At 42.3% G+C, this 17,475-nt stretch overlaps 1 protein-coding gene across 3 annotated transcripts in view; it reads left to right on the top strand.

Annotated features, from left to right (window-relative positions):
- The window catches only part of itpkb (inositol-trisphosphate 3-kinase B), a 55,101-nt gene extending 38,641 nt beyond the window's left edge, over positions 1-16,460 (top strand). For all 3 annotated transcript variants that reach the window (XM_021600491.3, XM_021600490.3, XM_090232835.1), the window contains exons 3-8: positions 2,147-2,246; positions 2,638-2,851; positions 5,658-5,862; positions 10,509-10,610; positions 11,413-11,484; positions 13,445-16,460. In XM_021600491.3, coding sequence (XP_021456166.2) covers positions 2,147-2,246; positions 2,638-2,851; positions 5,658-5,862; positions 10,509-10,610; positions 11,413-11,484; positions 13,445-13,666 — 915 coding nt within the window. In that variant the 3' untranslated portion in view covers positions 13,667-16,460. The remainder of the gene's footprint in view (positions 1-2,146; positions 2,247-2,637; positions 2,852-5,657; positions 5,863-10,508; positions 10,611-11,412; positions 11,485-13,444) is intronic.
- Positions 16,461-17,475: the final 1,015 nt, after the last annotated feature.

The following is a 17,475-nucleotide window of genomic DNA, read 5'->3' as shown; positions in this document are numbered from 1 at the left end:
GGATGTATTTCAAGGCCTACCTTCAAACTCAGTGCCTCTTTGCTTGACATCATGGGAAAATCAAAAGATATCAGCCAAGACCTCAGAAAAAAAATTGTAGACCTCCACAAGTCTGGTTCATCCTTGGGAGCATTTTCCAAACGCCTGTAGGTACCACGTTCATCTTTACAAACAATAGTATGCAAGTATAAACACCAAGGGACCATGCAGCGGTCATACCGCTCAGGAAGGCGACGCGTTCTGTCTCCTAGAGATGAAAGTACTTTGGTGCGAAAAGTGCAAATCAATCCCAGAACAACAGCAAAGGACCTTGTGAAGATGCTGGAGGAAACAGGTACAAAAGTATCTACAGTAAAACGAGAAGAAGCCACTGCCCCAAAACCGCCATAAAAAAGCCAGACTACGGTTTGCAACTGCACATGGGTACAAAGATTGTACTTTTTGGTGAAATATCCTCTGGTCTGATGAAACAAAAATAGAACTTGGGTCTTCCAAATGGATAATGACCCCAAGCATACTTCCAAAGTTGTGGCAAAATGGCTTCAGGACAACAAAGTCAAGGTATTGGAGTAGCCATCACCAAGTCCTGACCTCAATCCTAAAGAACCTTTGTGGGCAGAACTGAAAAAGCGTGTGCGAGCAAGGAGGCCTACAAACCTGACTCAGTTACACCAGCTCTGTCTGGAGGAATGGGCCAAAATTCACCCAACTTATTGTGGGATGGTTGTGGAAGGCTACCCGAAACGTTTGACCCAAGTTAAACAATTTCAAGGCAATGCTACCAAATACGAATTGAGTATATGTAAACTTCTGACCCACTGACAATGTGATGAAAGAAATTAAAGCTGAAATAAATCATTCTCCTTACTATTATTCTGACATTTCACATTCTTAGAATAAAGTGATCCTAACTGACCTAAAACAGGGAATTTTTACTAGGATTAAATGTCAGGAATTGTGAAAAACGGAGTTTAAATGTATTTGGCTACGGTGTATGTAAACTTCCGACTTCAACTGTACATTGACTATCAAGTGTTGTAGTTTTCATAGTTTACAGGTGGAAGACATACACTTGGGGGGCTGAGAAAATATACCTTCCAGTATATTTAGAGTTGTGATATTCAGTCTAACAAACAGCTGTCATTTAAGACAATAGTTAAAAGGTGGCTTTTAGATACTTAACTTATTAAAGGGATATTCAATATTAAAGACATTTTATTGTCAAACTCTAGAATTGCAGGAACTTTTTTATGTAAATATTCATGTGCATCATTATAATAAAACTGTCTTCATCTTTTGTGTCTTGATTTAAATAAATATGCATGTGTGCATCATTATAATAACTCAGTATTTTGTATCTTAATTTTTGCCTTGAAATACCTTCATTAATGATGGTGATGACTTATCCTTCCACTTATACTGTGTTTTTAAAATACCCCTCCATATATCCATCAAGAGAGGTGTCATAAGTCATGTCAAACTGTGTAGAATTGCAGGAAATGCATTTTAAAATGTCAAAACAAATTCTGGGGAATCCCCGGACATCCCTTCTACTGTTTGCCCTTCTCCCCTCCCAATATCTACACCATATTTTCGCCCTTGGTTTCTATTATTCCTGTGGTCTGTAATAATTATGTGGTGTATGCTAATATTAGTTAAGATGTGCGCCTGACTGTGACCATCTCTCGAGAGAAAAATTAGAGACTACATTAGTGATTGACAAAAAAAGTCAAATGTTAAAGTGTGGTGGGTTGGATTCTGAATGGTTAATAAATTAACAATGACATCCATGCACAACAGAGCACTGTTCTGTTCACCCTTGGTTTCTATTATTCCTGTGGTCTGTAATAATTATGTGGTGTATGCTAATATTAGTTAAGATGTGCGCCTGACTGTGACCATCTCTCGAGAGAAAAATTAGAGACTACATTAGTGATTGACAAAAAAAGTCAAATGTTAAAGTGTGGTGGGTTGGATTCTGAATGGTTAATAAATTAACAATGACATCCATGCACAACAGAGCACTGTTCTGTTTTTTTCTCTTGTAATACTACAGTGTTTGCTATGAAAACAGACTGAGTACTGTGCAAGGAACACAACACAGTGTAGGTTTACTCAAAGCGTCCTCTGTTTACCATCCATACAGCACAAGTCATGGAAGAAGATCAAGAACATGGTCCACTGGTCTCCGTTCGTCATGTCCTTCAAGAAGAAGTACCCTTGGATTCAGCTGGCGGGTCATGCAGGTAGGCCTTGACAACACTGCTTCCGGAATGTGGGGATTCTGGGATAAGGCTATGAATGGAATGTGTGTTTTGTGTTCCGCTCTCTTTCTCCCGGCTGGATTTGATACGCTACAGTGACCATTGTGTTTGGAATTCAAATATAGTCTCATGCTAAGCATCGGGGATAAACTTGTACATCATATATTCAAAGGCTCAGTACTACAATTCTGGCATAGCTAAGAGTTTCATAATATTAGTATTTACTTTAACTAGGCTACCTGTAATTGAATATTTCACTCAGAATCAGATAAGACTTTTTCTTTAGCAACAGGATCAAGCAATGTAAACCAGGCCTACAACCTCTACTGTAGTTTGTCTAAATGTTTTTATTGCATGTAATGGTTCCTCTCAGGCAGTTTCAAGGCGGGGGCTAACGGGCGGATCCTGAAGAAGCACTGTGACTGTGAGCAGCGCTGCCTAGACTGGCTGATGAATGACGTGCTGCGGCCCTACGTACCGGCCTACCACGGAGACGTGGAGAAGGACGGGGAGAAGTACAACCAGATGGACGACCTGCTCTCTGAGTTCGACCTGCCCTGCGTCATGGACTGCAAGATGGGCGTCAGGTGAGTGTCGGACACTGGAATGACACACTTTCATAGGCAGGTGCATCTCAGGTGCGTTGAAGTTGCAATTAGGCACAGATCTAATCTCAGTTAAACGGCATGTTAACTCTCAGATCTCTTTGTTCCGGTTTGACAGGTTAGGGTAAGGTCCAATATTTAGTCAGGCAGACATCCATTAGGCCTAGCACCGAGGAATGACCATCATCCTCCCCTACAGTGAAGAGATCGTCCTGTAGCTAGCAGACAGCCAGCTGGCCCCTCTCTCACATCATGGCTTAAATCAGCCTGTTGGGAAAGTGTTGTGAATCCAATTCCATTCCTTTGGGTTAATTATTTGACTGCTGAACTCCACATACAGTGCCTTGCAAAAGTATTCGGCCCCCTTGAACTTTGCGACCTTTTGCCACATTTCAGTCTTCAAACATAAAGATATAAAACTGTATTTTTTTGTGAAGAATCAACAACAAGTGGGACACAATCATGAAGTGGAACGACATTTATTGGATATTTCAAACTTTTTTAACAAATCAAAAACTGAAAAATTGGGCGTGCAAAATTATTCAGCCCCTTTACTTTCAGTGCATTAAACTCTCTCCAGAAGTTCAGTGAGGATCTCTGAATGATCCAATGTTGCTATAAATGACTAATGATGATAAATACAATCCACCTGTGTGTAATCAAGTCTCCATATAAATGCACCTGCACTGTGATAGTCTCAGAGGTCCGTTAAAAGCGCAGAGAGCATCATGAAGAACAAGGAACACACCAGGCAGGTCCGAGATACTGTTGTGAAGAAGTTTAAAGCCGGATTTAGATACAAAAAGATTTCCCAAGCTTTAAACATCCCAAGGAGCACTGTGCAAGCGATAATATTGAAATGGAAGGAGTATCAGACCACTGCAAATCTACCAAGACCTGGCCGTCCCTCTAAACTTTCAGCTCATACAAGGAGAAGACTGATCAGAGATGCAGCCAAGAGGCCCATGATCACTCTGGATGAACTGCAGAGATCTACAGCTGAGGTGGGAGACTCTGTCCATAGGACAACAATCAGTCGTATATTGCACAAATCTGGCCTTTATGGAAGAGTGGCAAGAAGAAAGCCATTTCTTAAAGATATCTATAAAAAGTGTTGTTTAAAGTTTGCCACAAGCCACCTGGGAGACACACCAAACATGTGGAAGAAGGTGCTCTGGTCAGATTAAACCAAAATGTAACTTTTTGGCAACAATGCAAAACTTTATGTTTGGCGTAAAAGGAACACAGCTCATCACAATGAACACACCATCCCCACTGTCAAACATGGTGGTGGCAGCATCATGGTTTGGGCCTGCTTTTCTTCAGCAGGGACAGGGAAGATGGTTAAAATTGATGGGAAGATGGATGGAGCCAAATACAGGACCATTCTGGAAGAAAACCTGATGGAGTCTGCAAAAGACCTGAGACTGGGACGGAGATTTGTCTTCCAACAAGACAATGATCCAAAACATAAAGCAAAATCTACAATGGAATGGTTCAATAATAAACATATCCAGGTGTTAGAATGGCCAAGTCAAAGTCCAGACCTGAATCCAATCGAGAATCTGTGGAAAGAACTGAAAACTGCTGTTCACAAATGCTCTCCATCCAACCTCACTGAGCTCGAGCTGTTTTGCAAGGAGGAATGGGAAAAAATGTCAGTCTCTCGATGTGCAAAACTGATAAAGACATACCCCAAGCGACTTACAGCTGTAATTGCAGCAAAAGGTGGCGCTACAAAGTATTAACTTAAGGGGGCTGAATAATTTTGCACGCCCAATTTTTCAGTTTTTGATTTGTTAAAAAAGTTTGAAATATCCAATAAATGTCGTTCCACTTCCTGATTGTGTCCCACTTGTTGTTGATTCTTCACAAAAAAATACAGTTTTATATCTTTATGTTTGAAGCCTGAAATGTGGCAAAAGGTCGCAAAGTTCAAGGGGGCCGAATACTTTCGCAAGGCACTGTATGTGTTACAGTTGTCAAACTCTCCCTTGTTAAGTTTGCATCAGATGTATACCATATATGGGTTATAATTGTTCTCTCCTTAGCCACTTTGTAATGTTATTAGTGACCAGTGAATTATTGGAGTGTCTTCCGAGCCACTTTAAACTGTATGCTAACAGGTCAGGCCTGTTTTGATACAGTATCCTATATTGCTGAAATGAATAGCTGTGTTGCTCTCTCCCTCTCCTCTCTTTTCCTCTCTAGCACAGCTTTGTGTGCTAATGTGAACGTTCTCTGGAAGGGCACTGCACTGCAGAGATAACCAGATGGCCAGGATATTAGCAAATTATAAACCGGCCTGTCCAAACACAACAATGTGGTGCAGCTCTAACAGGCTAAAGCCTGGCCTGTTATTGAGGTAGCTGGCTGCTGCAACATGAATCAGCATTTGAATCTGCAAAGGAAAGGTTGAGAAAACAGAGGCCCTTATTCAGGGTTGAACTGAGGAAAAGGGAACCCCTCCTGTCTTCTAAAGAATGTTATGTGAAATAAACAGTTGCTCTTCTTCTTTTACATGTTGGCTCCTGGGATATGATCACTCACTATAGCCACGACAATACTATCACAACTTTGTCAAACAAGAATTATCGTTATTGTATTGGACAGTGTTTGTATTCCAAGATATAAAGAGTACAAATATCCTTTATATTGTCCCATAAAAGGACATTTATTTTGTTGCTGGACTGGTAACACCATAAAACCATAAAATCCCATTCAACAAGTGAGTACCAAACAGATAGGAATGAGTGAGTAATCTCTTTTGCTTCTCTGTCCACCAAAGGACATACCTGGAAGAGGAGCTGGCCAAGGCCCGTAAAAAGCCCAGTCTAAGGAAGGACATGTACCAGAAGATGGTGGAGGTTGACCCCCTGGCGCCCACACCGGAGGAGCAGGAGCAGCAGGCGGTCACCAAGCCCCGCTACATGAAGTGGAGAGAGACCATCAGCTCCACCGCTACACTAGGCTTCCGCATCGAGGGCATCAAGGTGAGGACAGCTGGACTGCTGTGTGAATGGACACTACAATGCATCGTGATATACAGTAGAGTGATGCATTGTGATATACAGTAGAGTGATGCATCGTGATATACAGTAGAGTGATGCATCGTGATATACAGTGCCTTGCGAAAGTATTCGGCCCCCTTGAGCTTTGCGACCTTTTGCCACATTTCAGGCTTCAAACATAAAGATATAAAACTGTATTTTTTTGTGAAGAATCAACAACAAGTGGGACACAATCATGAAGTGGAACGACATTTATTGGATATTTCAAACTTTTTTAACAAATCAAAAACTGAAAAATTGGGCGTGCAAAATTATTCAGCCCCTTTACTTTCAGTGCAGCAAACTCTCTCCAGAAGTTCAGTGAGGATCTCTGAATGATCCAATGTTGACCTAAATGACTAATGATGATAAGTACAATCCACCTGTGTGTAATCAAGTCTCCGTATAAATGCACCTGCACTGTGATAGTCTCAGAGGTCCGTTAAAAGCGCAGAGAGCATCATGAAGAACAAGGAACACACCAGGCAGGTCCGAGATACTGCTGTGAAGAAGTTTAAAGCCGGATTTGGATACAAAAAGATTTCCCAAGCTTTAAACATCCCAAGGAGCACTGTGCAAGCGATAATATTGAAATGGAAGGAGTATCAGACCACTGCAAATCTACCAAGACCTGGCCGTCCCTCTAAACTTTCAGCTCATACAAGGAGAAGACTGATCAGAGATGCAGCCAAGAGGCCCATGATCACTCTGGATGAACTGCAGAGATCTACAGCTGAGGTGGGAGACTCTGTCCATAGGACAACAATCAGTCGTATATTGCACAAATCTGGCCTTTATGGAAGAGTGGCAAGAAGAAAGCCATTTCTTAAAGATATCCATAAAAAGTGTTGTTTAAAGTTTGCCACAAGCCACCTGGGAGACACACCAAACATGTGGAAGAAGGTGCTCTGGTCAGATGAAACCAAAATTGAACTTTTTGGCAACAATGCAAACGTTATGTTTGGCGTAAAAGCAACACAGCTGAACACACCATCCCCACTGTCAAACATGGTGGTGGCAGCATCATGGTTTGGGCCTGCTTTTCTTCAGCAGGGACAGGGAAGATGGTTAAAATTGTTGGGAAGATGGATGGAGCCAAATACAGGACCATTCTGGAAGAAAACCTGATGGAGTCTGCAAAAGACCTGAGACTGGGACCGAGATTTGTCTTCCAACAAGACAATGATCCAAAACATAAAGCAAAATCTACAATGGAATGGTTCAAAAATAAACATATCCAGGTGTTAGAATGGCCAAGTCAAAGTCCAGACCTGAATCCAATCGAGAATCTGTGGAAAGAACTGAAAACTGCTGTTCACAAATGCTCTCCATCCAACCTCACTGAGCTCGAGCTGTTTTGCAAGGAGGAATGGGAAAAAATGTCAGTCTCTCGATGTGCAAAACTGACAGAGACATACCCCAAGCGACTTACAGCTGTAATCGCAGCAAAAGGTGGCGCTACAAAGTATTAACTTAAGGGGGCTGAATAATTTTGCACGTCCAATTTTTCAGTTTTTGATTTGTTAAAAAAGTTTGAAATATCCAATAAATGTCGTTCCACTTCATGATTGTGTCCCACTTGTTGTTGATTCTTCACAAAAAAATACAGTTTTATATCTTTATGTTTGAAGCCTGAAATGTGGCAAAAGGTCGCAAAGTTCAAGGGGGCCGAATACTTTCTCAAGGCACTGTACAGTAGAGTGATGCATCGTGATATACAGTAGAGTGATGCATCGTGATATACAGTAGAGTGATGCATTGTGATATACAGTAGAGTGATGCATTGTGATATACAGTAGAGTGATGCATCGTGATATACAGTAGTGATGCATCGTGATATACAGTAAAATGATGCATTGTAACGTTTACATTTCAGTCATTTATCAGACGCGCATATCCAAAGCAACTTATAGGAGCAATTAGGGTTAAGTGCCTTGGTCAAGGGCACATTGACAGATTTTCACCTTGTCACTCGGGTATTCAAACCAGCGACCTTTCAGTTACCTGCCCCATGCTCTTAACCGCTAGGCTACCTGCCATCATACTCTCGAAAACTCGCTTAACAGTCAATTGTTGAGAAAATTAAACACTATAGGGAAGATGACAAAATCCTGCATATGCCAGTCTGTACATTCGGTAGTTACTAGTCAAAATTATAAATGGTGAAAAAATATCTCAAAATCTATCCATAAGGAAAAAAGTTATAATGGGAAATCGAGAGTGTAATTCTGCTTGTAAGGGCTGACCATGATGCTCCTGCTTGGTTTGCGTACAGACAACCTGCAGTCGCCCCTTAATAGCATTCCTCATACTGAGGGTTGCCAGGGCCAACAAGGGGGGATCCCTTCTCTTTAGTCTCAGTGTGTATAGGCTGTGTTGAGTGTTTTTGTCACACATAGGGCCTGCTTGTGACACTTCTATTGACAGTAACATCAGTTGCTGAAGCATCCCATTCACTCCCACACACCATCAGTCTCCTCCAAGCTGACATGAATAGATTCAGTGCAGCAGACATACAGACAGATGGTCTGATCGTGTGATTCTGCCTCAGTAAAGCTAAGCATACTAATAGTCTTATTTGTAAAAATCTGGGAGCAACAACAACAAAAAGAGCATATCTGCAGCATATCCTTCCTAGGCAATTAGATTACATGAGGGTAGTCTAATTCCTCCTAAAGCCAAGAGGGAGACATCCTGGCCATGTTTGGGCCGTAACACCGTCTTCCAGAATGTGTCTCCTCTAATGAGGGCCTGTGGTTTGACTCTGGAAGGCTACAGACAGATGTGCTGGATGAATAGTTCAGACTGGACCGGCAGTGTAGGGAGCAGCGGCAGGGCTGTCCGGAGTTTTCCACTCCAACCATGTCCATAGATGGCCTCGGCCCGCGGGGCTCCTCTGGCTCTCTCTGTTGTCATGACATCAGGGGTTGCCCTCGGAGACTGTGTGTGGAATCAAAAGGCTCTCTGAGTTTTTTGAGTGCACACAGCTGCTATTGTGTCTGTTGGGTCCCAGCTCAATGCCCATATTATTGTCTGCTTGCATATTAATGTTTGACAGACACTCTTATCCACAGTTACAGTTAGTGCATTCATCTTAAGCTAGTTGAGACAACCACCTACATTATTTATATTTATATATATATATATATATACACAAAAGTGGGTGGACACCCCTTCAAATTAGTGGAATGGCCCGTACTGAAGAGCTCAGTGACTTTCAACGTGGCACCGTCATAGGATGCCACCTTTCCAACAAGTCAGTTTGTCAAACTTCTGCCCTGCTAGGGCTGCCCCGGTCAACTGTAAGTGCTCTTATTGTGAAGTGGAAACGTCTAGGAGCAACAAAGTCTCAGCCGCGAAGTGGTAGGCCGCACAAGCTCACAGAATGAGACCACTGAGTGCTGAAGCGTGTAGCATGTAAAAATCGTCTGTCCTCTGTTGCAACACTCACTACCAAGTTCCAAACTGCCTCTGGAAGCAACGTCAGCACCATAACTGTTAGTCGGGAGCTTAATGAAATGGGTTTCCATAGTGGAGCTGCCGCACACAAGCCTAAGATGACCTTGCACAATGCCAAGCGTCAGCTGGAGTGGTGCAAAGCTTGCCACCATGGGACTCTGGAGCAGGGGTAACGTTTTTTCTGGAGTGATGAATCACGCTTCACCATCTGGCAGTCCAACGGACAAATCTGAGTTTGGCGGATGCCAGGAGAACACTACCTACCCGAATGCATAGTGCCAACTGTAAAGTTTGGTGGAGGAGGATACTGGTCTGGGGCTGTTTTTCATGGTTCGGGCTATGCCACTTAGTTCCAGTGAATGGAAATCTTAACGCTACAGCATACAATGACATTCTAGACGATTCTGTGCTTCCAACTTTGTGGCAACAGTTTGGGGAAGGCTCTTTCCTGTTTCAGCATGACAATGCCCCCCATGCACAAAGCAAGGTCCATACAGAAATGGTTTGTCGAGATCGGTGTGGAAGAACTTGACTGCCCTGCACAGATCCCTGACCTCAACCCCATTGAACACCTTTGAGATGAATTGGAACGCCGACTGCGAGCCAGGCCTAATCGCCCAACATCAGTGCCCGACCTCACTAATGCTCTTGTGGCTGAGTGAAAGCAAGTCCCTGCAGCGATGTTCCAACGTCTAGTGGAAAGCCATCCCAGAAGAGTGGAGGCTGTCATAGCAGTAAAGGGGGGACCAACTTCATATTAGTGCCCATGATTTTGGAATGAGATGTTTGACAAGCAGGTGTCCATGGTCATGTAGTGTATCTACTGAGACAGTAAAGCACAGCGTTGTGGTTGTGTTTGAATATGTGCACATTAAGTATGTGCAGACGTGTCCTGCTGTCTAAGCAATATGATGCAAAACATTGGGCCACTTTCCTGTTTTGTTCACCTCTTTCAGCAGGGTTTTCCTGTGTAGAGAAATGCCTACAGTATGTAGAATGGTATAGTAAGTTCCACGTTATGGGTCTGACTTTTGAAGTTATTTTGCCTCCCCTTGAATGATAGAGGTCTCAGACATAATATAATGTTGGAGGCCCCATCCTCAGCTCTTTCTTTCCCTTCCTCTTTGCAGAAGGAAGACGGGACGGTAAACAGAGACTTTAAAAAGACCAGGAGCAGGGAGCAAGTGACAGAGGCATTCACTGACTTTGTCAAAGGAAACCAGAACATCCTGGTGAGTGTGTGTGTGTGAGCCTTTCAGTGTGTGCGTGTGTGCGTGTGTGCCTCCATCTATGTGTCTGTGAGCCAGAGCCCCCTACCTCTGTGACAGACCTCCTTCCCACTTCGCCACAGTCTAATTGCCTCTGGAGGGAGCTCCCATGGACTTCCCCCTCTCTAATGGCCCAGGAAGTGAGGTCATAGCCGGGGAGGCTGTGTGTGATGTGGGCCTCCCAGGGTTCTGGAAACAGGGCAGGGAAAGGGAAAGTAAAGAGAAAGGGGGATACCTAGTCAGTTGTACAACGGAATGCATTCAACTGAAATGTGTCTTCCGCATTTAATCCAACCCGAAACTAAACATTCAAAAAAGATTTCCTCCATTCCATTCAAACAAGATTTCCTCCATTCCATTCCACATTGGTTTGTCATGTGTTTATCTGGCACCACTAGGCTCAAGCCAAGGCTGGCAAGCCCAGCCAAACCCACTATCTCTATCATTGTGTGGTGGGCCTTGGCCCCACTGTTGTGTACTTAACTGTCACTCATGTGTGGTCTTTATCGCTCTCTCTAATCAGCTGATCTGTTGGCCAATAAGGTTTGCACTATGGAGTTATCAAAATTCACACAATGGTCTGTTTATGAGTAACGTTGTGTAATGAATACAGATTTCAATTCAGTTCAATTTTGTGGTATTTCTAACATAGTTTGTACATGAAATAACACACTTTCACCTTGAGCCTTGAATTAATGAAAGCTTTCCCACATCTCCCTGGGTAGATTGAATAATACCTATTTTGTTCTCGCCTGTCTGTTTTCAGAACTGTTATCTGGACAGACTGAAGGAAATCATGAACACTCTGGAAATATCAACCTTCTTCAAGACCCACGAGGTAAACAAAATCTATTTTTGTCCTCCGCTGGTATTTTATCTACAGTTGTAACATTTACTGAAATGAACGCATTTGAGATCCGCCCATATACCACTCAACTGATACAGGAGGCTACAATCTGGGCAGTGGAAATACATGAACAATGGCATCTATACAAACACCAACTAATCACAGGACATTGTTATTCCAAACAGGAAGCGTAGTCAGGCTCAGGCACGTGAACTGATAGGGCTCAACCGATGCCTGAGTACATGCCCTTTGCCCCCCAATGACAAAGTGCCCTTGTAGCTCGGTGGATTTAAGACATTTTATGTATTACTTTTTAATTACATTTAACGAATTGCACATCAAACTAGCTAATTTCGTAAGCTCTCGAATATCAGAAAAGGTCCCCCTCCCCCTCCCCCTCCCCAAGAGCTCACTCGTCTGACTTGCATGCAGTGGCCATTGGCACCGGGCATGGAGACTTGAATACTGGTAGGAGGCTACTTTTGAGTTGGATCTGTCCTATGTGTCTCTGACTGTTAGTGACAAAGAATGGGGCATTTGCGCTGCTTCTTAGTAAGATGCAGATTTCCGCTGCAATTAAGTAAAAACAAGTTTGTTTCAATAGCATAGCTGACTATTACATCATCATTCACTCTGATCAGATGATATTTATTTAACTAGGCAAGTCAGTTAAGAACAAATTCTTATTTACAATGATGGCCGACACCGACCAAACCCTAACGACGCTGGGCCAATTGTGCACCATCCTATGGGACTCCCAATCACGGCCAGTTGTGATACAGCCTGGAATCAAACCAGGGTCTGTAGTGACGCCTCTTGCACTGAGATGCTGTGCCTTAGACTGCTGCGCCACAAGGGAGGCCAAATAGGTAGACACTCTTCCCGATGTCAATCATCCCCCCAAAGTTCTTGGTGCTGTGGCGTTTCAGAGGAAATGTTGAGACACAGGCCCTTGAACAAACCTCCCAGGAATAACCTATGTATGTTAACCCCTCAGATATACCTACTGTATGTGAAACCAGTGGGTCTTTATAGTAACATTTGATCTAAACTTAGGAATAGCTGATCAATAAGGTTATTTGGACTCACATTTGACATCAACCATCTGTCCAGACATACTGTAGTAAGACCATAGAGATGTATAGAGATCGCAACTCTGTATCTGTGCCATTATGTTACATCTTTTGATGTTTGAAAAAAGTGTAAAGCTAATATTGTTGACTTACTGCCACCTGCAGTGCTGGAGTCTTGAATCAAATCTTGTGTTTCATTTGTTGTGACCACTGGATGGCCGCCATAGCTTAAAGCTGTTAAACTAGGCAAACCAATTTGAAGAAGAAGACAAGGCTCTGATCATTGGCTGATAGCTCAACCCATAGAAATCCCCACCCAGTCGACTACTTTAAAATGGAGGAAGCCCTCAATGGCTAAAACAGGTTATTTCCAAGTAATGAGCTCTGTACATCTCTATGAGTAAGACACACCTGTAAAATGTAATAATCTGGATTGCATTTGTACAGTATAATGTTTTTTCCCTGTCAATGCCTTAATGAGTATTTAACTACAGAAAGCATAGGATCATTAGATCAAATAAGCATCTGAACCTCCAAGTCATAAGGTAAAGTTTAACAGTAAAAAAAATGTGTATAGTGTAAGTACATTGAAGGATGTTGATTTAATGGGCAGTTATTTACTCAATGCCGATAACAACCTTTACATGATTATATATGGCGATATAGACCATACAAAATTCTTCATTAGGCTTCTCCCTCTATATTCTTAGATGGCTACCATACACACATTTCAACTACATTTTAAAATTATGTCTTAGCCTATTCTAAACAGGGGAAAAAGTGTTATTTTAACTGCTAGTTTATGTATTTGGTGCTGACAGAGATCTCAGTGTTTTGAGGGCTAAGATGGATCCCTCTCTCCTTCTCTTCTTCCCCAGGTGATTGGCAGCTCACTGCTGTTCGTCCACGACAAGCGGGAGCAGGCCAAGGTGTGGATGATAGACTTTGGGAAGACCACCCCTCTGCCTGAGGGACAGGTCCTGAGTCACAGAGCCACCTGGGAGGAAGGCAACCGTGAGGACGGCTACCTCTATGGCCTGGACCACCTTATAGACATTCTCACCCAAATGGTGGTGACCCCAGAGCCAGACTCACTCTGAGAGGACCGTCCTGTTACCTCTGTCAACCCCTCCCCACCTCGACCCTACCCCCCCTGACAGGACCACCACCTCGCACTACAGTGACGCCTCTGGTGTCCCCAAAAAGCTACCCCATCTCTCCGTCCCTCCCTTATTCCCCCTCTCCCTGGCCCCAGAAAACAAACTGTAACCACACAAGTGAAATGTGATCACTGTTTTGTGTAAACTTGTAGATTCTGTACATACTGCTGTACAGTGTGTTTCTGTTCTGATGAGACTATGGGTTAGGTTCTTTCTCTGCAGCTAGTCCCGTGACAAGCCTTCTTGAGATTTTAGTTGGTTTTGTTTAATGAGGGTTCTTTTTAAAAATTATTTTAGTGTTAGCTAACATTGTAGAGCACTTCTTGCTTTCATAGAGGATTCCATTTCTTATGAGTTACAACTTCTATGGTGCTTGGCCTTGTGGTGAAAGAGAGACAATTGAAATAGTTATATTAAGCAGTCGGGCACTTCCTGTGTTTTTAAACTAACATACAATTTAACATTGACAGAAAATGTTGAGGGTCAATATTACCCTTTTTAGCTGATAGGATTGCCATATTCCATTTCCTTTACATGATTGTATTTGTGACCCCCTTTCCAGAATTATCCAATGTTTATAATTAGTTTGTTTCTCATTGTGTTACAAAAGCTATTGTAATAGTGCACTTGAGACTGTGTGCCGTGATGTGCCTGTCTATATTAATTTCAGTGCCTTCAGAGTGAAAGTAGAGAAGGTTGCATGAGTAGATTGCCCTCCGATATGCACTAAGAACCTATTTTATTAAGGCTAATGTTGACATTCCTGGAATCAACCATTGAGGAGTGACTATCAGTTCAGAGGTAAATGTACATGAAGCAGGGGGGGAGTTGGCGACTGCCTGGTCTCTAACAGGAAGTAGCCCATAACCAAGTGAGAATGAGTTTGCATTCTAAATATTCCAAGTTCTTCAGCCATTCAGAACACTTAAAAAAAACAGGTTTTATTCTCTTATTGTCATGATTCCCTTAGTCAGAGGTGGCATCACCTGTGATACTCTGTCATTAATGTATATGGCCTAGCATTGTACACCCATAATAATCACTGCTCTTGAATGAACCCATCCCATTCTGTTTTCCAAGGAACCTGTTCTTGAGGGGAGTTTGTTATTGTGCACAAGGCAGCTTGTGATTGCTGTTTGCATGGCTATTTGCTATTCAAATCTACCATTCCTGCCTCTTGCCCAAACATCCTGAGGTGGCAAACAAAACTAATGGGATTTCTGTCTATTGGCTAGCAGGTTTATGAGCAGGGAGACACTGTCATCATTGTCTGATTGTATTGAATTAGCATTAAGTCATGTTTTGGTGACAATCACACACGCATGACATGGGCCATAGAAAGAGTGACTGACATTGTATGGTAGTTTTTTTTTAATGGCAGTTAATACAATTTTTTATATGTTGTTTAGCTTACGTTAATCATTTAATAGTAATTTCCCTTTAATAGCCATATTAGATACGATATTCTCAGTTATGAGAGTGAAGTGAGGGTGTCCTTGTTTTGTAATGACTGCTCTTTCACCTTTATCTGAGGGACTGAGAGGGGTGTGGTGTGGTGTGTTAGAATGGCAAATATAATGTCCCAAGGAAACAGGGCTCACTTCTCCAAGGCCTTCAATTGGTTGAGGCAGATGATCCTAGCAGGACAAAATAGACAAATAGTTTTGACCAATACTCTAGGTGTCAAACTTGTCTTGTCTTTGAGTGCCATCAAACTACTTTACCGATGTAGCAGGGTTTACCGATGTCAACCATCAACTTGACACTTAAAAAAAGGAATTCAGTTGGTAAATTGAGAGTGAAACTATAGGCCTACTGCATTAGACCAGAAAGCACAGACATAAAGAGTGGAGTGCCCTCTGCTGTTACTGAATTGTATTACACTGAGCAGCATAAAACAAATGGCATGGGTGTATTTTACAGAAACACATTTTGACTTTGATTTAAAAATGTTTCCTTCATTCTCTTACTTCAATATTTCTGGAGTACCTTCTTTCAAATCCCTACTTTGTCAATGTGCTTGTAGTTTTTGTGTAGTCTCTTAGAATGATGCACTCATGACCATATTTATTTATTTGTGACACTTGCACAAGAACACTAAATGTAGCTAGCTGCATGTGATTTTTTTTTTTTTTTACAATCCTGTAATTTTGTTTAAACTCAGTCATGATATAATCATTTAGTAGGTCACTGTAACATAGGTCCGACTCACTGCTTCTTACAATGTATAAATCATACTGTATGTTTTAGAGATGAACAAGAAGTCTGTCTTCTGTGCACTCTACCAGGTGTTCTTTGTGCCTATGATCTGTAAGACCTAGTTTCGGGCTATGCTGGCCACGGAGTGGTTGGTTGACGTAGAGATCGTCATAGCAATGTCATCTGTCATCCCGGTCCAGGTTGACATGATTGTGTCCTTCGTCTCCTAGCCTTGTGCTGTGACACTGTGGGGATGTTGTGATTGATATACACACACACTGTGCCTTTAGGTCCTCTGGTCATTGTGCTGTCATTACCCATGGATCTTCTTATGTAAATCATGCCATCATGTCAATACTGCAATTAAAACTACCCACCGGGCACACACTGGTTGAATCAACTTTGTTTCCAAGTCATTTCAATGAAATTACGTTGAACCAACGTGGAATAGAGGTTGAATTGACATCTGCCCAGTGGGTATGCTTGGCTGTACAATTTTACCGTAGTAAATTTGAACGGAGTGGTTTAAATGCTACCACTTGTTTGTGCCTTTTATTTCAATGTACTGCTCTCTGTCTCAGTTACGGCACATGTAAATTTAGTTATTCCACATGGATTTCTTGTCAAGCACTTTTCACACAACCCGTTCTTAATGAATCTTTACACCATGTCATGTGTGGGACAAATCTCCCTAGCCCCGTTTATACCTGATTCTAACTTGCGTCCTGCCTGGATCTTGTCCACATTCTGATTGTGTGCACATTTTTAGACAGGTGTGGACAATCGGAAATCACATTGTGATCTGATTATGATCAGATCATCCTGTCCGCCTCCGGAGGTAGTCAGACATGCATTGTGTCTTGATATCTTACAAGTGTAGACAGATCTGGACAGAATCAATATGTGTCTTACATTAAATAAATATATCATATTTTGAAAGAATAGCAGTGAAATAATCTGCTTAAAGTAAGGGACCAGGACATCTAGTCACAATGCAAACACAGTGGATGGATAACAGACGCATTTTAACCATATGTAGACACATTTCTGGAAATATGGGCACAATCAGAATGAAGAAAAGATCAGGACAAAGGGACCAATGTTAGCACCCGGTATAAACAGGGCTCCTGTCTCTTCATCTCCCTGTTCTGCCTGACCAATTTTCATCTAATAAGAGCCTGTTCAGACATTAGGCCACAAGCACAGGAAGATAAGGTACATGTAAGGATGTACATGGCAGCATGCTTTCAGATCCCCTCCAGAAAGGAGAAGTGCATCATCCCACCCCTAGGCTCTTCGCTGCATGGTGTTTTTGTCTAAGAATATACCTTTTCTGTGGCGTGTTAAATACGCCAACAAGATTATGCTCAGAATATAAACGCAACCGTTCACATGACGACTGACAGGCACAGAGTCAACAGCACCCTAGCACCACGACAACAATACATTTTTTAAATGTAACATTTATTTAACTAGGCAAGTCAGTTAAGAACAAATTCTTATTTACAATGACAGCCTACTGGGGAACAGTGGGTTAACTGCCTTGTTCA

This window comes from Oncorhynchus mykiss, chromosome 4 (genome assembly GCF_057628025.1).
Source record: "Oncorhynchus mykiss isolate SJ-2025 chromosome 4, ASM5762802v1, whole genome shotgun sequence".
Taxonomy (NCBI): domain Eukaryota; kingdom Metazoa; phylum Chordata; class Actinopteri; order Salmoniformes; family Salmonidae; genus Oncorhynchus; species Oncorhynchus mykiss.
This window is presented reverse-complemented; position numbering and strand designations above follow the sequence as displayed.